The sequence below is a fragment of the Trachurus japonicus genome, chromosome 7, assembly GCF_045865225.1.
Source record: "Trachurus japonicus isolate A0001 chromosome 7, Traja_1.0".
Classification (NCBI taxonomy): Eukaryota; Metazoa; Chordata; class Actinopteri; order Carangiformes; family Carangidae; genus Trachurus; species Trachurus japonicus.
In genome coordinates, this window is record NC_140913.1 from 11,956,817 (window position 1) to 11,980,906 (window position 24,090).

The 24,090-nt window shown below is 42.5% G+C and overlaps 1 protein-coding gene across 2 annotated transcripts; it reads right to left on the minus strand.

Annotated features, from left to right (window-relative positions):
- Nucleotides 1-12: 12 nt before the first annotated feature.
- vwa1 (von Willebrand factor A domain containing 1) lies at nt 13-9,668 on the minus strand. Of its 2 annotated transcripts, none has more exons than XM_085781205.1 (6): nt 9,247-9,668; nt 6,206-6,763; nt 4,354-4,677; nt 2,598-2,873; nt 2,037-2,306; nt 13-1,017 (listed from the first exon to the last, which is right to left on the minus strand). In XM_085781205.1, exons 1-6 carry the CDS (start codon nt 9,329-9,331, stop codon nt 992-994), a joined length of 1,539 nt encoding a protein of 512 aa, XP_085637331.1. In that variant the 5' UTR covers nt 9,332-9,668; the 3' UTR covers nt 13-991. The 2 variants fall into 2 exon arrangements, with proteins under 2 accessions (XP_085637331.1, XP_085637330.1); XM_085781204.1 differs by having other exon boundaries at nt 13-1,020.
- Between the last annotated feature and the right edge of the window lie 14,422 nt (nt 9,669-24,090).

Here is a 24,090-nt window from a genome sequence, read left to right on the forward strand (position 1 = left end):
AAACAATGAGTATAACCAAAATTATTACAGGACTTTATTTGAAGCTCTTGTTAAATTCCAATAGTGGTCAACAAACACGAAACAATATTTGCTCTGAGAGGATAACAGTGAAAGATCAGCTATAAGCCTGTAAGGACCCATTCAGTAGGGGGCAGCAAAGGCTTGCTTAAAAAAAAAGGTAACAGTCTGAAAATGTAAACAGCATGTCTGTAAATACTGTACGCTCTTTATTCTCATACTTACATGATTGTTGATTAATAAATATAAATGATGGATCTATCTCCAGAGACCAATACAAAGCAAGTCTTAGTTACACACATGTTACACGCAGCATTTCAGTTGTTTCAGGGCATATGGCTGGTCTGTTCGTAATTTCTTCCAAGTTCAAAGCAATCCTGAAGATCCTGTTATTAGGGACCGCATGTAAATCTACTCCAGTGTGCACACACAAGTATCCAATAATTTCAAGCATGTGCTGGAACTGACAGAGTACAAGGCATAAGTATTTATTATAAATGTAAATCAGATACTCTCTGTGCGTTCGCAGGACTTTAAAAAAATGTTGATTTGGGCCTAAAGTCCACATATGGTACAAAGCCTTTCTCGAAAACAAGCAACAGAAAGTATCCAACATTCCCAGCATGCCGTGCTCTGTATATGCAAAACAAATCATTATCTTAAGCCTGCATCTTTAAACTGAAGCATTATACATTGAGTACAGGTGTAAACCAGATGAGACAATAGAAATGGAAAAGTAATAGTCCTCTGTGTCGCAGGTTGTAGAAGTCATCATGTAGCCATATTGTCCCAGACCACTCTTAAGTGTCTATGGCTTCCACGTGAGTAAGTGCTCAGTAAGCCAAACCACACATCTCTCCTGGATGATGTCCACAGAGGGGAGAGGCATGGAAAAGAATTATGGATGAAAGTCTGCATTCTTCTCGCCATCGTCCCTCCATGTTTGGTAAGGTGCACTTGTAGTTCAGGGGTGCTATGACTGGTGGCCATATGCTAATGCTTCTAAAGGGAAGAGGGAGAGAACAGCAGTTACGACATTCACATTCATAGAAATTAAAACCTGGCCAAAGGTCAGAGTGTTAGATAATGAATTCTCATGTATCACTGACAACTTCCACCAGACAACAAATGGCCAAATTAGCACAGTGTACTGTAGTTTCAAGAGCTGGTTCAACATGAACACTGGTACTTCTAGTCCAACCTATGCATGCAGACAGGTTTCATTTGCCATAATCTGAGTTAACTCTCCGTTATATCTGCTTCACCCCAATACAGTAGACATAAGTGTAATTATTTGTGTGAAAATGAAAAAATCATATTAAAAAAAACAAGAAATTTCCAGAGATTTTTTTATTTTTATGATTTAAGTCAATTGAAACTTTAAAGGTAGTGTGACATTTTCAGAAATATTTGTATTCATGTCTCTTTTGAAAGATAGATTAGAGGAGTTCAACACCAAAGGTGTGACATTTAAAAAAATATATGTAGCCTATTTGTTTTGAGTAGAGGACTGATCCTATGCCTGTACAGGAAATTTGACGCTATTGCCAGGAGCCATTGACACTGATCTTTTCAACATGGCAAATAATAATATTTCTCATAAAACATTTTTATGCACCTAACCGGAGCAGGAAATAGATCACCTAAAGAGTGTTTTGTCCACAATCTAAGCTGTTTCTACACCAAAACAGATACGTACAAGCAACAAATGTGACGTTTGATTGATAACTGTTTTATGACAGATTATCCATCCCTCATCGTCTGAACTGCAACAGCAAGACTTTTGGAAATCATTTGTTTGTTTTTGTGTATGTGTATTGTGTATGAACTTAACAAACCATCTTATTTAAATCAGTGTGTTATACCTAAATATCCTGTTAGATCCAGTTGTTATGCTAGGCTATGCTAATTTCCTCTTGGCTCTTGCATCATATTATGCAGCAAACCTCCGGAAAGACAGGGAATTAGCATATTTCCTTAGCTTCCATTATTACATGACATTTCCCATCACCACTCACCTGACTGAAACTGTGCTGTGCAACACAGTCCCTCCCCACGTGCCGTCCGATAAATAGGTGACACACACACCCTAGCTGATGGGGGGAGGTGTGTGAGACGTGTTGACAAAGAGTTGGGCGGCAAATACAAGTGCTGACCCTCGACGGAGTTCTGCTGTCCCTCCCAGGTGAGCCAGTAGCCCCTCAAACCTGAAGCACTGCCCTTCCAGTCTACCTGCACCGAGTCACTGCCCACTGTGGTCAGCTGGAGGTCTGCCAAGGCCGGAGTCGCTGTAAATGGAGACCACAGAGACGTTAGTCAGAAAGACAGCTGGGAAGAAAAAGATATGAATGACGAGGTGTAAAAAAGACGAAGGGAAAGGTTAACACAAATGCTTTAATGGCACCAGCACAGGAAAATATTCAGGCCTGCCCTTGGCGCAGTCAAACCTGAATGGATCTGCTTGTAATTATCTGAAATCTAAGATGCAGGAAGCACTACGCAATGCAGGATTAGGATTAGCCTGTGGTAAAAGGATCCTTGATTACAATGTGTGACCAAATCTTCTTCCCACGTCTCACCTTCCTGTGTACACACTTTGACAGACATGGCCCTCTCCTTGCCCGAGGCATGCCGGGCACTGATGGTGACCAGGTAAGTGGTGTCTGGTTGGAGGTCTCTGAGGAACGTAGAGTTCTGCGTTCTGCTCACTGTGACAGCGTGGAGCTTCCCCCGGGGCAGGGCGGAGTATTCAATGTGGTAACTTGTGACCGTGTCTGGCTGAAGAGGACCCCAGCTCACCCGGACGCTGGTTGGACCTGACTCAGACACAGTGACCGTAGCTGGGCTCAGCACCTCTGGTGTGTGGGAAGACAAAAAAAACATTGAAAAAGACAAACACATCATAAGTAAACTTGTGCTGCATGTACAGTATGAAAAATTCATTTTCAAATAAATTCAGCGATGAATAATAAAGACATAGGTTGTCTTCATTTTGAAGAATGTTTCAGAAATAGTTTATAAATGCTGAATTAAAGGAGAATTCCCGTCATTTTTGACCCCTAAATTGTTGTCCTGATGGTCACCCAGTGTTGGGGGGAGCAAAAAACGCGACTCAAATTGATGCAGGCAAACCAGAGTTACACCATGGCGAGACGGCACTTGGGATAGTGACAACGCTAACCTTTTTTCAACCACAACAAACACACAAAAAACAATCAAATATCTATGGTACATGACTCGAATCCTTAGGACACACCACTGAACTCATATAGTGTAGGCTACAGTAGAAACAGTAGAAACTGTGTTTTTGCATGTAGTCACTCACCTCAGATAGCCTAACATCCTGGAATGACCTTTACAGTCTATGGGAAAGACGTTATATTATATAAGAGCGCCTGCTCTCCCCGCCACAGAAACAAACACTTTTTCCTTGTTGTGATGATTTCTTTACAAAAATAAACAGTCGAGCAGTGCAGTGGTAATGTCCAAAATATCTCCGACCGTTTATTTTTGTAAAGAAATCATCACAACAACAACAACAAAAAGTGTTTGTTTCTGTGGCGGGGAGAAGGCGCTCTGCAATCGGATATCTTAGGACGTTTCAGAGTTATTCTATCTGAGGTGAGTGATTACATGCAAAAACACAAAGTTTATACTGTTTATACTGTACACTATATGTGGTGTGTCATAAGGATTCCAGTCATGTACCATAGATATTTGATTGTTTTTTAAGTGTTTGTTGTGGTTGGAAAAATTGCCCCCTTAGGTTAGCGTTCCCTTCTATCCCCTATCCCTAGCGCCGTCTAGCCATGGTGTAACTCCGGTTTGCCTGCATCAATTTTAGTCGCATTTTTTGCTCCCCCCAACACTGGGTGACCATCAGGACAACGATTTTGGGGGTCAAAAATGACCGGAATTATCCTTTAAGTATTTTACGATTACTTAAGTAATTCTTAATAGTGTGTAGTCAAAACAAAGTGTTATGAATAATCCACATTATTTGAGTTGTAATGACCTGTAAACTGCCACAATTTTTTTTTCTTTCTATTTGTCAAAATAACTGCCGCCGACTCCCGTTCGAATGCTGCATCGGGTGGCCCTTTGCTGCATGCCATTCCCCCTCTCTCCGCCTCGCCATTTCCTGTCTCTCTCAACTATACTATCAAATAAAGCAACTCACAAATGTTTGCCTTTTTGCTTAAACTGAAGGTAGAGATGATTCAGTAAATGGCAGATTAATTGCACAGTTGCATATATCAATTTATTTCGGCAAACTTTCGGTCTGTGACCTCCTTCAGGCCCATGACACAACATGTAAAAAGGATGTGACCCAACCTGGTTTCGTTGTGAAGGTGACAGAGAGTGTGTTGAATGCCTGTTCATTGGACTCCGGGGTCAGTGTGGCAGTGTAGGTGGTGTCAGGCTTCAGCCCCGTTAGACTGGCAGTGCTGGAGTCGGCAGCTTGGATGAGTCTCTGGTACTGACTACCACCTGTGCTCGGACTGGTCCCACTTCCACCGACTCCCGCACCTCCCGTCAGAACCGGGGCAAAGCGGATCTCATAGTGGCCCGTCAAACCGGAGAGAACGGGTCGCCACTGGAGCGTGGCTGAGTTGGTGGAGACGTCACGAACGTTGATTCGTTCAGCTCGGATTATCTCTGTTGGAGGCAAGAATAAACTTATAGCATGTGCTTGCATTCTTCTGTCAAGATTAAAGAAGAAGTTATGATTTTGCGCAGAGACAGGAAGAACTATGACAAGGAAGATGATAAGACACAGTTCTAAAAATGCCTTGGCTTCAGACAGCCACCCACGTAGACAGACAGACAGACAGACAGAGAGACAGACAGACAGACAGACTTGGGTTTCCAAGTGGATTCATAACCCTTACAATACGACAACTTGAAATAGCCAAGCCAGTGAGGCCCTGCAACAAAATAAGAAATGCCACAGAGCCACTGATATCTGTTAGAGGATCATTAGCCGCCAAGCAAGGACCGGTGCATAAGCTTTATTTATACTATGCATCATGTCTTGCAACTGCAGTATACATTGTATAATTGCTGAAAGGCCCCTGGTGAGTGTAATGCAGCTACCTAATCAGGCCACAGACATGGGAACCCCCCCGGTCTATTTATATCAGTACGTATATCTATGTATCATGTCTGGCATACTGTAGTGTTGGAGGATGCAGCAAGGGAAACTGAATCATTAATCCATTAATAGATCGGCCTATCTCATTACAGAGACTGTTACACACGCACAAAGACACGCTCAGTGTCCTCGTTTCCTATTTAGTTTCACAGTCTTCAGGAGCATGTGTGGAATCAGGGAGAAGCACAGAGACATGCAAGACATCTCTATGTGAGTGGAAGGCAACAAGTGTGATTGTATCTGTCTTGTCAGAGCCACTGAAATAAATTGGGCAACACAGCCTTACAGTGTACCTCCCTTATGAGCTTTTATAGATATCTGGTCAAATCATAGAAAATGCATTTCTCACTTTTTCTAGTTGATATGTGTCTAGATAGTTGTATGTAGATTTTTTTTCCATCATTATTCCTGCCACTATTTCATAGATAACCAGAAATTGTGTGTTTTTGGTTTATCCATTTGATGCAATAATATTTGCTTTTGTGAGCCGGACCATCATCTTCACAGTACACGTAGTGTGATCAATTGTGGATACAGCTTTAAAGGAGGTATTTGTAAGTTTTGCTATTGGCCACATATCGAATGTTAACAACTGTTGCAGGTGTAGATTATTTCCTTTACGGGTGGGATGGTCGCCTCACTTTCCACTACCGAGTCAGTGTAGCGCCCTGTCTGATCTTATAATGAATAGTGCTGCTCAGAGGATGTACTGTAACCTCTTGGATTGTAAACACAATGAACTGCAATGATGAAGTGAAGCCAACATTTGCGATGCTATGCAGCCAGTAACAAAAAAAAGCTCCTTTGATCAATTCCTATTAAAAAAATAATAATAATTTAAAATCATTTTCATCAATTAATGAAAGGAGACTAATTATATGTGAATGCTGTCATTTGAACACATTTGGATAGACAGGAAGGCACATAGGTTTATGAGCCTTTTACCACGGACTATTATTAAAAGATCGTTAATTTTGGTACATTCCAGACTCCGTACCAAAAACCTCAAAAAATCACCTGTGATCTACTCACCGATGATGGCGTCCCTCAGGTCCTCTGTGATGATACTCATATCATCAATGTCCACAAAGTACAGGTGGTCTTCCACAGGTGGGGTCACCACCTGCCTCAGCACCTGATAGTTGCCGTGCCCAGTGGAGACCACCAGCACAGCCACGCCCTCGTCTCGCAGCTCAGCCATTGGTCCGACCACATCCCCCGGTTTCACCCCATCCGTTAACCACACCAGCACCCTCGGGAGCCCCGCCCGGGCCCCGTCCGCCGTTCCGGGTCTCAGCACCCGCTCCTTTGCCAGTCTCAGGGCCTCCACGGTGTTGGTGTCCCCCCTGAGAGGTTTGGTGTTACTCAGTGCTCCCTGGAGGCTACTTTGGGTTCTGTAGGTGTCAAAGCCAAACTCAAGGCGCGGTTTGGTGCCCACCTGCAGAAGTCCCACCCTCACCTGGTCCTCTCCCAGTGAGAAGGGGAGGAGGAGCTCGGACAGGAAGGTGAGCATGCGGGAGTAGTCATAGGATGACACGCTCCCCGAGGAGTCCAATAAGAACAGGACGTCACCTTCGCAGCAGTTCAGCACTGTTGAGAGAAGAAAATACGGATCAATGCTATTATTAATGTGCAAATCAAAGACTCTAAAGGGGTGGAATCATTCCTTTTATACTCCACAGCTTTTTCCACAGGTTTCCTCTCACGCTTCACTTGCACAAACACATTTGGAAATTCCCTCCCTTTCTCCATCCACCTTCTTGGAACAACCTTTACAGTAAAGGGCTCATTGTCGACATGAAAGCAGCAGAAACTCAGAGGCGAAGTAATTAGAGTTACAGTAAGATAAGTGCAAATCAAAACACACAGAGGAAGAGGAAGGACAAGCTGATGCCGCTGCCTTTCGGTCGCTTCAGAAGTGAACGATAAAAGGCGGTCAAGCAGTGATGGCAAGATCTTCCAGATTTCTTAACAGAGGCAAAGTTAAAAGCGAAATCTCCCGAGTGAAGAGCAGGAGGGTGGGAAAACAGTAGCTGCTGGGTATTAGTGGTGGGGAGGCAGTGGAGAAAGAAGGAGGGACAGGGGAAAATAAAAGGCGTTAAAAGGAGAGGAGTGAGGCTCGGTGGTGGTGAGGGGGGTGTACTGGCAGTTCCGTGTGAGAGACGAAGAGGAATGTTGGATGGCCATATACAGATCAGTGAAAGCGAGCAAAGAAGGAAAGAAGCAGTAGCGAACGGACAGAATCTAAAAGCAACACTTAGCTGCAGATGTTCAGATTGTGAAATCATGCGAGGAAAACAGCCATTGTTAAAATCTCCGAGCAACAGTGGAGGGGAAAGAAAAATAAACATGTGATAGAAAGATATACAGTGAGAGTTAGTGGCATTGTTGCCATGTTTCGAAGACATCTTCACAAATATGGAAGCCTCTTCTAATTTTTGAATATTTAACACGTGAGATAAGTTGTGGGGGGTGGAAGCTGAGAAAACAGAGGGCGCATGTGGTCACACTCGCTGCCTTCCTCTCCATCAATCTAAAGAATTCCATCGCTCCTGTTGTTTGGACTTTGGAGCAAAAGGCAGGGGGTTGGATGGGAGAGTAGGGGGGTGGGGGCTGCTGCCTATCACAGCCCCCCGACCACCACCTTTGTTCAGGTATGTCTTTATCTGAAACCCACATGCTGAAGTCTGGACTGTTAATCTGCAGGGAAGACATGTTTAAACGCAGCGTATTGTTATGGCGTACGCACAATAAATCAGATTTATTGGCAACTTTGAGGCATTTGAGTGATGTGATGGTGGAAGAATGAGATGTAAAAGCTGCACATGGCCCCCCAGTGAAACGGTACATGGGGGGGGGACTCTCAAACCCTGTGGACAAGAGTCAAACCATATGTTTAGTGTGCAGAAATATAGCTACCAGTTATAATAATAGTTATCTTTTTCTGTATGGGTAGAATAAGATCTCTGTTAAACAAGGATGACAGCAATAACAGGGAGCACTTATATAGTATATAAAAAAAGCCAAATAGCTGTAATCTAAGTTGGTTTAGTCCCGTCAGGGCCCTATTAATGGACATAGATAAGTGACAGCATCTCTCTCACTCCTATGTTAACACAGTCATAAAGAGCAGACCCCACGGTGTCACCAGCACCAACTTTAGCCTCATGAGCTCAACCACAACATGCAAAAGGCATCTCAGTGTCACTCTTCTTTCAATGAATCCTAAATAGATACTCATTTAGTAATTAATTTGACCTCTCTCACTCTTTTATGATAAATCTCTACCCTTAATTGTGTTTTATACTTTATTGCTATGTAGCTAAAGCACTTTGAACTAGTGTATCAAATGTGCCATAAACAATACCTTTTTTAAATTCTATTTTTAAAATATGAATTACAAGAGACCAGAGTTGTTGTTTTTTTCATCAATAGATTAATTAATTAGATTAAAGAATAATTAAAACTGACTTTTTTCCAGCTGATCTGGAGACTGTTTTGTCTACTCCCAGAGGTTTTTATCGAACATATCTGTGTTTGTTTTGGTGCATCTGGAGCCTTCTGGGTGGATGCATGCCTGGGTGGCCCCTGCGTGTTTCCACATTTTTTGAGGAATCGCTACCCCCCGGGGCTGTTGGATTTCATCAACTGACAATTTAAGATATATGGAGTCGTGCCATTTCACTGAGAACACTGGTGGAGTAATATCAACCACACCCTGAACTCGCACACAGTCCAACCCTCCACCTCCTGCAGCACTGCAGCAGCATCAGCTCAGAATGGAAAAGTAATCACATCTCATATTAAGTGGCATACTGCTTTAAACCTCATTTTACATTGACTCGGGGCATTTTAAATCGTTCTTAGCGTACCAGAGAATTACTTTACATCATTATTCCTCCAGGAAATACAGTTATTCAATTTATTTTGTACTTTAAAATCTTTTTCTTTCAGACTCCAAAATTAACCACTACCTATGGGCTAAATCTATTAAATATTCAATTCAATTCAATATCAAAGTTGAATTCCGTGGTGCTCATATAGGCTACCTGAGCGCCAGTGACGGGGCTTACCTCCTTCAGGTGCGAGTTTCTGAGCAGCCGACGGCCGCAGGAGCAAACACAACAGAGTCCATGCCAACAACATGTGGCTCTCCATCACTACGGTTCTACTATGATAAACTGGTTCCGCCGAGGTCAAGTGTAACACTGAAGTTGCGGGTGTTCAAGTCTACCTATAGTATATATCCAGCACAGCCCGGAGGAGCGCACTCCAAGTCACTAAACCACCGTCAGCCGCATGATTCAGTCCGGTTTATCTATTCAGCTTCTTCCCCTTCTCCTCCGCTGAACATGGCCGAGGAGCCGGTGACCGGAGAAACCGGAGAGTCAGCGGGTTAACGTTGATATAAACGCAAAACTTCAGTCGCTGTGCGCAAAGTCTGGACGCTCCTCGTTCAACGCAACTGCGCTCTGCTCGCGCTCAGCTCGCGCTCTGTACGCACTCACGACAAAGTAAAGCGCGCGGGGAGTCGGTTACAAGCTCACCTGGCACAACTTTCAAAATAAAACTCTCGTTTGTCGAAGCCAATGACAAAATGCACTGCTTTCATGTGCTGTCAAAATACACCCATGGACTTTATCACAGCTTTGTTGTTATCATATTTTTATGTGATTCAAGACTTTGGTTACTAATGTTAGGAAGTTTATAGATTAAAAGCTATGCCCTTTCAAAATAAAGATACAAGCAAAAGCAAAAATCCTGCTATTTTTAAATTATAAATATTAAATTATGTGCTAAATATTGGTGTTTATCTTTATGTGAAACACAGTACATAAGAATTACTCACGATGGATTGATAAAGCATTTCTGATTTTCATTCCGATCATTTTGTTAAAGTTATATCACGGGATATTATCACTGTTTAAACAAGCAAGATGTTGTTTTTTCTAGGATTTCATGTTTTGGAGTTGGTGCCAAACTGCTTAATATATATTAAATATAGAAGAGTTACAGCTGACAGATCATTAGTGGGTTGATTGATTGCATTAAGTGTGCTTAACTTCTATTACTGTCAGTGTACAGTATTTGTGTTCTAGCTGTAAATGCAGGGACTTTGCAGCAGCTATCGAGCCTTTATATAGACTACCTCTGACATATAGCCCACACTTAATTACAAACACTTAGCAGTGTCACATTACCAATGTCTGTTTATTATTGTAACTCATTGGTAGGAAACTCTTATTCAAACAACAGACAACACATCACACATAAGTTACCACTGGTGATGTGCCTGACAAAAATATGTCTTTATTTTGAAGGTCAAGCTGCTTTAACTTCCCTGTGGCTGCTGCTGCTTTACTTGACCTGACACATCTCAGTGTCTTGTGTACCTCACTCCTCCCTTCAGTCTCCCCAGTAACTCAGAATAGTAAATGAGACTGTGTTCAACATCCAGGCGTCAACTCTTTCAACCTGAGCCAGAATTAGATTTAAGCCTTCAACTTACTCTATTACCAGGGATATAAATGGGGAACCCATGAAAAACACACTTTGCATCCCTTGGCAGAGAATGGAAAACAAATTATTTATATATAGGCTTTTCCATGGGGAGGAATCAGCTGGTTTGAGACATGCGTACCCGTGGTTTAATGAGGAAACAAGCGTAAATACAACATTTTTTACTGATTGAAATAACTTTTGGGGGGGGTCCAAAGAAAAAAGTAAATTATGCCCTCCTGCCCTTTTGATATCTTAAAGCTCTTTTACCTCTTTACCCTTGACTTATTCTCTAATAAGTTTTTTTTTTCATGAATGAGACAAACATGTATCCAGTTATCCTAGAACTGAAGAAACCTCTGGTTCACCAAGAGAAACCACAAATACTTGCAGCATTTAAACCACTGGGAGTGCATCTTTGAAATTATACAGCACATAGTCTCAAAGCGGAAAAAGGTCAACAGCTTTGCATGCTGGCTATCCCCTGAGGTCAACCACTCAGCAAAAATAAAGCAAGATTTATAAGTAGAAAGAGAAGTGAGAGCAATGTTTAGCACAGGGCTGCATGGACAGTATTGATAATAGTGTGCTTGTGTGTGTGAAACAGAAACAATGGGGGTAGGAGGGAATAAATGGATGAGAGAGGATGTAGGAATTCAAGTGGGACCAAACAAAGGTCTAAATTCCTCTGATGTGACGCATCATGTCCAAGTACTTGAATTTTTATAGCTGACATATCGACAATAAACACACCTTTCTCAATACACACCTAGTAAATAAACACTAGTCACTGATTGGGAGGGATTATGACATTTGACCTAAATTTCGTTGTAATCCCTCATATCAAAAACTATTTACACCAAGTACACACACCTAATTATACTTGTGTGTCACTTTGTTCATTGTGTTTACAAGAGCGACTTTGGCAGCCATGACAATCTAAGTCTGTGTCCAGTTACTGCAAACTTTACTTAATGCTTTGTTGCAAATGCATAAACTCTAAATGTCTGAGAAGCTGCATCACAATCCATTCACACACCACTGTTACTGCACAACAGACATGCAACATTAACTTCTCTGCAGTGTTTATTTTACTTTGAAATAAAAGTTCTCACACATGCTCATTTGCAGCCTCCCAAAGCGCGGTGTGGATTTTATTGCAGGTGGGAGTTTCTCTTCCTGTGCTTCTCTTTTTTTCTTTTCTTTTTTTACAATTTGGTCTGAACTGTAAATCAGTCAGAAACATACAGTGCCATACCCCCACCTGTAACAACTTGGCACTGTGTGTGTCTGCGTCTTTGTGTGTCAGAGCAATAAATAGCTGAACGCACACGTGCACAGAGCATGCTACGAGTGCATAATGTTTGAACGAGCATGTGCGCACATTTCTTTCTGTATTTCAACATGTCAGGCATTGCATAAATTCTGCAATGACAGATTACATGCAAGTCAGTATGTGCATGTCTGTGTGTGTGTATGAAATACACAAACTGAAGCTCATGTCAGCATTTGACACTGTGCTGAAATCCAGAGACCTTGCCAGCTGTTTCCAACTGACATGGCCTCGTGTCAGCACGCTGCGTCCACCGTCTCAATCACTGTGTCAGATTATGCAACCTGAGCGGTGATCTGTTTTTGCTCATTTTCACATACCATGATAATCCTGCTGGGATGACAACCAGAAGTTCTGTTTCAGTGGGGGGGGGAAACTCAACAAAAACAACAACACAGTAAACTTGACCTTTGGGCTCTGGGCAGGGCAGCAGCAGAGGGATTGGGAGGAACGGGAGGAGACGCGAAAACAGTAAGATGTCATCGAGGCAATGGAAGAGTTTATAACATTTTGTGGCTCACAGCATTGAGGGTGTGATAACATGGAAATAAAGGGGGTGGGTGGGTGGGGGGAAAGCCTGAAAACACTCTTCAAGCAGCCCGAGTTACTGCCTCTTATACAGGCTCTTGTAACTTTGGCCCATAATAGCAGCCTAGTTGTAATTACCCATTAAAGCTTTGGCTGCAGAGTTTTTGGCTACGTATTGGAATGCCACTGTCAGTGGTGGAGTGAATTCCACACAGATCTATATTTGCCAGTGTTTTCTTCCTCTTTGCCAGACGATGGTATTCGAGGTCTGGTTTCGAGCAAACCGTGGGGTTTTTTGCGCAGATTTGATGAAGAAAAGTGCCACTCGGCAAAAGGAACTGCATTGCAAAGCGATATAAAAGAAGAAGGATGAGAGAAAAGCTGACGCAGAAAGAGATAAGAGAGAAAAACAAAGATGCAGGTATAAAGATGATGGAAAATCAAGATAAATACAAAGGGATGCCGGAGAAGAGCAAAACAACACAGACAAAATATTTAGCAGAATTTACATTTTGAAGTGGCTCTCATGGCTGAGCCGAGAGGAGGACTCTTTGCCTCCCACGTAGAGGATTCTGACATGACACATAAATAAAAACCATCATACTAAAAATACCAATGAGGGGGTCAGAGGAACTTCCCATCACCGGGATGTGGAGACGACAAGAAATGAGCCAAGTGCCCGCCGCCTTCCTGAGCAACAGGGATCCCTCCGGTCCTGCGTCAGTGGTACTTTCCTGCCTCCACTGCTCAGCATCCTGTGTATCTCCACAGCAGATCTTGTCTTTTAAATAGTGTCCATGATGGTATTTCCCCAAGGGTTTAATAACCTTCGGAACATTTTGTTTTTTCTTTTGGGGGGGGGGGGGGGCATTCACATTAAAAATTGTATGTTCGATGGGATGTTGCCTCTGCGTGAAGGTGTTGATATCTCACTGTGTTCCAAGGCCATTACTACATTCAGGGGAATACTTAATCTTTTCCTTTTCCAAACAAATAAGACAAGTAACATTAAACACAAGCAACTGTCCAGTTCATGGCATGAAGGCATTTTCACAGCAAAAATCCAAGTGTATATCTAAGTTTGGACAGAAGCACCGGCGTCTGTGCACTGTCTTGGAGTGAAACTGGGTACGGCTCGAAGCATCCCGCTATATGGAACATCTGTTTTGCAAAAATCGTCAGCCAACAACTCTCCACACTGGTGAAGCCAACACCCACTGCAAGTTTCCACAGTAAAATGTCACAGGCTGGTTCTGCCAAGCTGCGTCGATGGAGGTTCTCTCTATAGCTGGCTCCGCTCCTCCGGAGAGCTCTGCACAGACAATGGTCTCATTGTGTCGAGGATTGGCAGGAGGGCGACATTTATAGATGGAGGATAAATGCTCTCATCTTTTTGGCTCACATGAACTGATCTCGAGCAAGTTGGACAAACATTAAAAAGATGGTTGACTGCTCCAGCAGGTTTAGAGATTTGATTATGTCTACCACCCGAGGTGAAAGGCCCTGTGATTTATGAAGAAGCTCTCTGAAAGAGCACATTATGGGTGCTTTTCAAATAGCCCACAAGGCTCTGACTCCAGCGGCATGTCAGAAACTTTACCCCTGACTCCTCTGGAAAGGCGCTGCTGCTTGTTTCCAAAAACTTCTCAATGGAGTAACTGAGAGCTAAGAATTCTGCTTTGTTGAGTACGGTTCAGCGAAATAAAAAGGAAATGCCATTCACAGTCTCAGTGTGCCCCCAAGTGCTCTCTTGTACCATGTGAAACCAAGGGTTTCCATCCAAAAGTACAAACTGCTCCAAGAAGCTCCAAAGCTCGCCATAAACCAAGAAATACTAAAGTCCCACTTATTCAGAAACCACATGAGAAAGGTCAGTGGTAGTGACTCATCCAGTTCAGAGTTCTCCATACTCATGCAGCCCGTGGGAAGGAGGATGGTGGGCTACAGTTGGTTGGATGTGACACGCATTTCTCTCACACAAACAACTCCACTCTGATGCTGTGCTCAAGTGTGTTTGTATGTGTATATTCACATCATAAGGACTTGAATAATTTCCCCCCTATTTCCTGTCTCGTGTTTGCTGCTCTGATTTCTAGACTTGCGTTCTTTTCATTTCAGTCCTTCTTCTCCAGGACTGTTTTTAATATCTCAGACCTATCAGAGTCCTCCCCTCTCCCTTTCACCATCTTCCCTTCAGCTGGCTCTGCAAAGTGTCTTGGCCTCGACGGAGAGCAGCTGGATTCTCCATTCTCTCCTCCCTTTGTGATTCCTCGCCTTCTTACTGCTCCTCACCCTGCACACTCCCTCCTCAGCAGTCACAGCTGCCTCCCACCCTTAGTAACACTCCTGTGTACTATACAAACACACACACACACACACACACACACACACACACATGCACACATGCACAAGTCCTCACATGTACACTGACTGAAGTGCACATGCATACAGATACGGTTTAAATGCACACACCACACACACAGGCCGATGCGGACGCACACAAAAGGTATAGCTGAAGTCACTTTTGTGGTATGTCTGCAGTTTTAAAGCAGCAGGGATGTGTTGTAATTACAACTGAATGTGCAGTGGAATATGTTAGGGCAGGTTGAGTTGGGGAGGACCTGGCAACCTATCAAAGCTTAGTAATACCCCCACTCTTGTATCTGCTTGCAAATAAAGGAGTGCATGAATAAAGAATATGTAAAGGTTCAGGTATTCTTCCAAAGTTCAATCTGCTGGAAAAACAGAGAAGGTGAAGGCAACGCTCTGTGGCTGTAAACTCGCTCCAGCACCTGGTGTGATGAACGAGCCAGCGGCCGTTTAATGACAGAAAGATGACAACCTTGTTGACCGGCCCATCCTGTCTGTTAACGCCATCACCTGTCATCCACATCCGCAGCCTCTCTCCACTTAAGTCTGCGCCTTTCACTTCCAGACACGTTCTCCACACGCTTGGAGTTTCAGCCTCGCTCTATTATCTGTCTCCCACTTCCTGCGTACATAACACACCCTCTGAAGTGCCCCACGGGTCACACAGTCCACTCGGTCTTGGTTTCACTCAGCCCCCCCCCACCCCCTCCTCCCACTGTCGAGTGTCAAGGTGACAGAAAGGAGAAGAAGCCCAACATTGTCTGTTAGTGATATGGTATGGGGGAGATGGCGGGGGTGTTGTGTTTGAACTTGTCTGGCTTGTGCTCTGCCTGTCTGAGAGTGTGTTTTTCAATGAGTAATCCATTGTAAGACTGAACACACACAAATACGCACCCACACACACACACACACACACACACCGTGGCAGGTTGTATGACATAGCTCAAGTACAAGAGGGAAGAGGAGTTTTTTAGCCCAGGGGAGATCGATGGGTGATGGGTGAGACATGGAGGCTGCTGGTTGGATTTGTCTTCTTCAGAGGAAAAAAATGCTGCAGCTTCTGTGGTTGAACGTAGAGTAGAGTAGAGTAGAGAATACTTTATTCATCCCGAGGAGGGAAATTCATATTAGTGTAGTAGCTCACACGACAATGACACAAAAAAGAAAGAAAGATGGAGCAGGGTCGCCGGATGGAGCAGGGCCGCCGGATGGAGCAGGGCCGCCGGATGGAGCAGGAACCGCCGGGTGGAGCAGGAACCGCCGGGTGGAGCAGGGCCGCCGGGTGGAGCAGGACCGATGGTGAAGAGGCAGCTGGGTGGATCAGGATCATTGGTGGAGGGGCCAAATCATTTTGCTTATCTGCCCCACTACTATATTCCTCCATCTTGCAGCAAGGAGAGAGGAGCCGTCCACCACCGCTGCTTTCCTGGTCAGTCAAGGTGCCATGAAGTGGATGATCCAGGCCGTCCAGAATTGCCTCCTCCTTCTTCAGTGCTCTAGTGCCTCAGGATGTTTAGTCTGTATCCTAGCAACAACTTCATGGAGAACTTCAGATGGAATTTCTGAATCTTCACCAATATCTCCAGCTCTTCATCACTCTTGTTGGGCAGAGAGTTGATATTTCCAATGATGACTGACCTCAGAAAGGACTGATAGGACATCTCCACCTCCAAGCCTTTAACTTTGCACCAGCAGCAGCACAACAACCACCACAAAAGCACCTCTTCAGATCATCTGAGGACAGGATGGTGGTGTCCTCCAGATCTGTCCATTTTCAATGAAAGAAGCTCATCTCTGAAGAATCTCTTCTCCCCAGAGAAGCATCCATCAGTAGATAACAAAAAACACAACAAAAATAAAGCAAATGTTGAGTAAAAACTCAAAAACTCAGAGCTACCAGACTTTGCTGCTCCCAGTTGAAGCGCATGTTCTGGAACGTGGTATTTACTTTGAGGTGGTGATGTAAACCTGAAATGGTCAAAGATTCACCACTTCTGAAACAATCTACCACCCCAGGTTCCTTTCATTAGCCACATACTGTCACTTTCTCAGTTAGGCAGCAGTCAGTGGTTGGATGTGCATTCAATGGGAGTGTACCTTCCTGGGTTCTATGTTCCCCCATAGGGGAATATAGGACCCTCTTTTTGAGAAAGGGTCCTATGTTCCCCGGTCGCAATACATACTGGGGAACATAGGACCCTTTTTCAGAAAAAGGGTCCTATGTTCCTATGTCCTATGTCGATGGACTCTCTCTACTTATATGTACTCTATCTATCTGGCCTGTCTAGCCTCTACCTAGTCTTTTTACTAAACTTAACCAACTCCTTTCTTAATTGCATAAACCCAACCAATGGGACAATTCTCACTCAAAGTCACAACTCAACTTCTCACTCAAAAATAGGCAAAAATCTGCAAAGTCACAACTCCACTTCTAAAAAATTGCCTGTTCCCCGGGTCCTTTTGGGGAACATAGGACCCTTTTTCTAGGGTTGTATGTTCCCCGGTCCCATACAAAGTGGGGAACATAGGACCCGGGGAAGATAGGGATGATCCCCATTCAATTATGCACATTCGTATTTCCCAGAAGATGAATCTCACTGACTGTTCACCTGACTTCTTCTCCTGCATGAACATTTACACATACTTTGGTTTATCAATAAAAACAGAATTCAATCTCTCAATCACAGTGGCCAGAAACCATGAATGAATCCTTTAGATTGGCCAGTTGTGTCTATTATCCATCCATTAATCAGCTATACTGATCCCAGTGTTCACAGGGTGAAGTTTAATCCATGTTAATCCATCTCACGCAACAAAATATCACGACAGGCAGAACTTGAGAGGCAGATGGCAGATCCAGCCCATGTGTTGCGGTTGATGATAAAATGCTTGTTAGTAGATACAGGCCACAGAGTGCTATGATCCTGCAGTTCGCTGAGCAGTCACAACCAGCGGTGGAGAGAGGCTTAACCCACAACTCCCTGGTTGCTGAGAGCTCCCACAACTCATTAGATGAAGTTTTTAAATATACAAACACAAGGATATTAACAGAATTCCCAGCATGCGAGTAAAACATGTGTCACTGATACACACAAAGGTGGCCTAAATCATTGTTGTTTCTGACAGTGCTGATGACAACAATGGTTAGTGTTGAATTCGGTGTGCAGCTTACCTCTTTGCGGTCACTGTGGGCAAACAGCTGTGACTCTGGAAGCTATAATGTGGTGTCAGCAGCAGCAGGTGTGAGATCATCCTGTTAATGAGGAACTGAGAATGTATAATTGCTGTGAACTGCTGAGAATGTATAAATCTGTCTGTAACACCTGTCCATGTTGACTTTCCAGTTCATTGCGCTTTTTTTCAACTTAACTCGTTTGGTTTTGTATTTTATAACTCTTAATCCAAGTTCAATTAACTTTCTAACTTCAACTCTCTGTCGGGTTAAAGGGATAGTTCAACATTTTGGCAAATTGGCCCATTGCCATAATCGCTATAGTCATAGCAGTAGGTTCATTACCTTTAATTGTAGGTGTAAGCTATTTTCAGTACGGCGGAGCGCAGCAGCTGGCTGCTCAGAGCTACGCTATGGAGGCTAACGGAATTTCTTGGTTTCCCTCATTAAACTTGATCAAATTCAACATCCCAAAACTCCACAGCGCTTTTGTAGACAAGTTGTGACCTGCACAACCACCACGCTATGAGATAATGACGGAACGATACGAAACGGAGCCGTTTTCGAGGTAAATACAGGGTAAATACGGAGACTGCTTGCTGAAAAACGGTCCCTGAACGCAACGCGCATCAGCGGTTTTGTATGAATTTACCTCGAAAACGGCTCCGTTTCGTATCGTTCCATCATTATCTCATAGCGTGGTGGTTGTGCAGGTCACAACTTGTCTACAAAAGCGCTGTGGAGTTTTGGGATTTTGTATTTGATGAGTTTAATGAGGGAAACCAAGAAATTCCGTTAGCCTCCATAGCGTAGCTCTGAGCAGCCAGCTGCTGCGCTCCGCCGTACTGAAAATAGCTTACACCTACAATTAAAGGTAACGAACCTACTGCTATGACTATAGCAATTATGGCAATGGGCCAATTTGCCAAAATGTTGAACTATCCCTTTAAGGTCTGGGGGCAGGGCCGGCCCTAGGATTTTGGTGGCCCTAAACAAGATTTTTGTTTGTGGCCCACTCTAAGCGCAAACACCAAATCACTGGTTAAAACTGAATACAGACGTGTTTATGCCCTCTGAGGTTTGAGGCCATTTTCTCGAATTTAACATATTTTCTTAAATTTATCTTTTTAAGATAGGTTACTTGCAGATGTAACAATACTCAAATGTTTTATGTCTAAATATTAGAACCTCCGCTGTAAGCACACTGAGGCCAATTTGTCCTAGAACACTGTATAAAGAAATAATTTAGGCCAAATGCTGGAAATTTGAGGTCTGCTTTTTGAAAAATTTCAAATCCCTTGTGAAAACACACCTTCAGTCATGAGAATGAACTGTTTTGGTGCTTGAAATAGGATATGAATACAGTAATAGATACGTGAAGGATACAAGTCTAAAATGAAATTTTGTAAGATTACTTTTTGAGCACAAATGTTGTCATTCTGCCATTCTATTTTCACCAAATGTCTCAAATGTGAGATAAAAGAAGCTGAATATTGATTTCAAATTACACATAAAGCTCATAGCGTGCACGTGAAGACCTCAAGATGTTTAAATGACTTGATGAACCCCGGTACCTTTCTGATCATGTGACCCTAAACAACCGCATAGAGTGTTTATGCCAGGGACCGGCCCTGTCTGGGGGTCTATGGGAGGATTTTATTTGTTTGAAGTCATATTGTAGAAGATTCACTTTCATGTTTGAGCTCATTGTCCAGCTGCATCACCAACATCTCCTCAGCTTCAGCAGGTGAAGCCTACCTGGCGTCATCCTGTTGAACACCTTGATAAACCAGGGAGTTCATTTTCCCCATGATGATGTTGAGCTCTCAGGCCCCAGAAAGACCACGTTTCTCCCCTCAGCTTACTTCACCTTCACCTGTTTTTGTGTTGTATACAACACAGACTGCATTTTCCTCCCAAACAATTCACCATGGGTTTCATCAGGCCACAAAACATTTTCCCTCTTGTCCTGCTGAGACTTGTGCTTTCTCTTTGACAAACTTCAGGGGCTCAGTGATGTTTGATTTGGAAAGGAGCAGCTTCCTCTGTGGTGTCCGTGGCAGGACGCCGCGCTCCGTGCAGCCATAATTTGTGTACAATTGAGTCATGAGCAGAGATGTGAAACAACTTCACTGTTTCCTTCAAGCCTTTATCTTCTTCTCTGAGCTTCTTTGTTTCATCACTGATCGCTCTGTGTTGAACTTTTGGAGTCATCTCCACTGAACACCCACTCCTATGGAAAGTCACCAGTCAGACAAACTGTCTCCATTTATAGACACTTAGTCTGACTGAAGGCTGATGATGATCTGAACTCTTTGAGATGACTCTGTGACCTTTCAGCTTTATGCAAATTAGCTATTGTTTCTTTCTTAATCTTATTTTTCTGTGAGGCTCACATCAGCTGATGTTTCTTGTGAATATCAAAAATTATTGAAATGTGTGTTTGTTTTTTTAAAGTCGGAGTGTCTCTAAGTTACGCTTCCAAGCTGCTGTTATTGACTTTGACAACTCCTTACTTTGTTGTTATCATAAAGATTCAAATACTTTTTTTGACCAACACTATGTTTGGATGGTATTCTAAGTAAATAATATTGATAATTTGTGTGTTATTAGTTAAACAAAAATGTGTTTGTAGAATTAGGTCCCCATTCCTGGATTATATTGGTACGAGACTTGCAGCCATTGTGTAAAGGGGCTTGGTGACGTGGACTATAGCTGAGAAACCATAGAATGTATTAATGCATAACTAATCGGATAAGAAGTCGCACAAGCTATGAATGTGTCTTTTTTACTATTACAGCAACCTGCCTGGGGACTACTAGACGGAAATTAGCCATGGCTATGATCTGGCATATTTACATACTGTATGTACAATGTCCATTAATATGCGCTGTCCCCAATCTAAATAAATAAATGTGAGAAATGTGATGTTCTGTACAATATGGGAATATAAGAAGTTGAATGTTGTCTGATGGGTTGATTAATTTCTTATTATTTGTTTTGTTTGTTTCTTTATGTGTGGCATTGCCCTATCCCCTGTTGTTGTTCATATTTAAGGTGACACTGTTGGTGTACTCGTGTTGGTTTATATGTATTTAGGTGTTGTGTTCACCATTGTGTTACTGCGACAGGGATGAGATGTGATACACCCTCTGTTCCTTGAGTGTATGGTATACCCATCCTTTTGTATGCTGTCTGGCCCCTCCCTTGTCCTGTTTTGTTACCTTATTTTCACCTGAAAATGTCCAATAAAGATACTGATCACAAAACAATACATTGTATTTGTACCATTGTTGCAGTTTACATGGATGTCTGATCAAGTGTTGTAAATAACATCTAAATGAAAAGAACTAAGGATTAATTTCCCTCTTCATGCATTCTAACAAAAGATGCTGGACATGATAAACTTTACATCTACAAAGCATAATGTGCATAACGTGACTTTAACCTGAAAATAATATTTGCATGTATTTCTAAACAGGTACGTGTAAGCACCACAAGTTAAAAGCAGGGCTGCATTAAAGAATCGGCTTGAACTTGAAAAATAGTGAAATGTATCAATATCTCAGACTGTAGAAACTGGAGATTTCAATCCCACCATAGTTTTAAAAGCTGAAGCCATCTGTAATGGCAGAAATGTAAACTTGCCAAAGACATTGCATGCAGGTGAACAAATACAATCAGAATTTTATGGTAGGGAGAAGGAATTCACCTCATATCATCTCCTATATCACTTCTTGTCAACACTCAAGGTTTTCAAAACTGCGGGTTTTTATTTTTCCCCAATTACGTGTCAAGACAAGCTGAAAGGTTAAGTCTGTCACGCATCCTGCTCAGCACTTCTCCTCTCTCACAGTGTCCCTTATCTGTAGATCATCACTGGCTGCTTATAGAGGCTGTGCTTCATAAGTCATAAATTAACATTAATATTATGAAAGAAATAGATTAAAATAATATATATTATTAATTATATTGATTTATTAGCAGTTATTAAACATTGTAGCAGGTACAGTCTTGTTTATGATACTCTGAAGGTTGCTCAGTATAAACAGGATGCCTCTCATGGAGCGAATGCAGTTTTGGGGATTCCTTCATGACAAGTCCAGGATATTATTTTGACAAAGTGCCCATGTTGCACTAACAGTTTCACCATATGAAAATCTGGTGGAAACCTGATCCACCCTCACATACGTTTCCGGTACTTGTCTTGTTCTTTTGTCATTGTACAGCGTTCAGACTGGAAAACAAAAAAGGGAGACAAAAGCGGTGCCAAGAGTGCTCAGTAAATAAGAGCTGAGGATGCAGATGGGAAGGGAGTGGGTGAGGACTGAGGAGCAGCCCGACAGTCTGAAAATACCCAAAGAAAGTCAGAGAGCAACTGAACAGAGATCAACGCCAAGTGATTTATGTATAAAATCATGCTGTGTAAGTCGGCTAAATTACATTTGGATGAAAAAAAATAATTGTGATTAATGTCACATTATGGAAGAATAATGTCTCATGCTCAAAGTCACATCGTTCACATGCACTGAATAAGACTTTACCATACAAAACTATACCTTATCCTTACTTGCTATGCTTTTCTTCTATGATGGACACATTACTAAACTATGCTAAATGTAACATCTTGTTCAACAGTTTACTGTTCAATAATGTTGTGCAACACTACACATATTTTACTACACTTCTTAGCCAATACTGTACTGTTAACTATCTAGATGTCTTATCGAGGAAGAGGTTTTGTGGTTTGAATCCCAGGTGAAGAGAGTCGTTTTTTTTATCATTTGAGAAACACAGTCAAGGTTAAATCTTTACTTCAGCTACAGATCTCAACCTTTATTATCCTCTCACCTTGACTACTGCAACTACCTGACATCCACCCACCAGTGGGAACAGGGCCTTTGTTTTTGGGGCCCCTAAAATTTGAAACAACTTGCCAGAGGAGATCAGTTCACTGTTTTAAGTCACTTCTTAATCTTTAGTTGTTTTTTTTCAATAAAGGCTTTTATTGTGTGATGTCTACTTAATATAGGCTAATCTGCACTTCACTTCGATTTGTTTGACTTGTCTCATGTGAAATGCTTTTACTTGTATTGAAAAATGCTGCACAAATAAAGTCTGATTGTCATTGTTCATTTTGTTTATATTTAGAAGCCTACTGTGCGTATATCTCTGCATGTAAACAAGATCACAATTTACTCCAACCAACCATACATTGGTCCTGGTGTCTTTGTCAGGCTTCTTTCTTCTTTCTTCATGCTTGTGACTCTGAGACTAATGAAATCCATTTGTAAACCATTGAACACTGGGGTTTTCTGATGCATTCTTAGCCACTGGCAACATCTGATCAAATCAAACCACTGTGACTGTGTCCTTGAGTGAGGCTGCTTGGCAGGCGACTAAACCTCAGTTTGATGTAGAGTCAGCTACTGCAGACCATACAGTCGCTGCAGACAGAGGGTCATGCATGAACCTTGGATCAACTCTGAGCAAATCTGACTGTGTGAGTAGAAGCCAAACTGACAATAAAATCGCTGTTGCTTCATTCAGTCTCACGCCAGATTTTGCAACAACATCAACATTATACATTATACAGTAATCATTCAGTTAAATGAAGCAAACAGCAACACCACCTGTTAGAAGTAGGGTTGTGGAGAAAACGGCTGCACAACAGGGACATGTGAAAAGAAATGTTAGACTCACACCTACTGGCCAGAAGTTGCACCAGCTCTCATTTTTGATCTAATGTCACATAGGGTTTTTCACTTGTGTTCTCTCTCTGTGTATAAACTGGGTTACAAATACTGTATTTATTTAATCCTTTGTGGTTAATAATTAAATATATTTTGTTCATTCATTTAATATCAAATGTTCCAACAACAACAACAAAAACCCTTTCCGAAACGTTTTTAATCGTGAATAGACCCCTGCCCCAGCTCTGGCCGTAGCGTAGGCCTACGTGGAAGTTACGTCATTGAAAAAAGTTTCGAGCAAACGGTGCCTTCACGTACCGTC

Bases quoted from the DNA above. Each gene is read 5' to 3' on its own strand.
- vwa1 (XM_085781204.1), bottom strand. From the start codon at position 9,331: ATGGAGAGCCACATGTTGTTGGCATGGACTCTGTTGTGTTTGCTCCTG. The intron at 6,764-9,246 runs GTAAGCCCCGTC...TTCTCTCAACAG, and splicing joins GAAACTCGCACCTGAAGGAG to TGCTGAACTGCTGCGAAGGT. The intron at 4,678-6,205 runs GTGAGTAGATCA...TGCCTCCAACAG, and splicing joins CCTGAGGGACGCCATCATCG to AGATAATCCGAGCTGAACGA.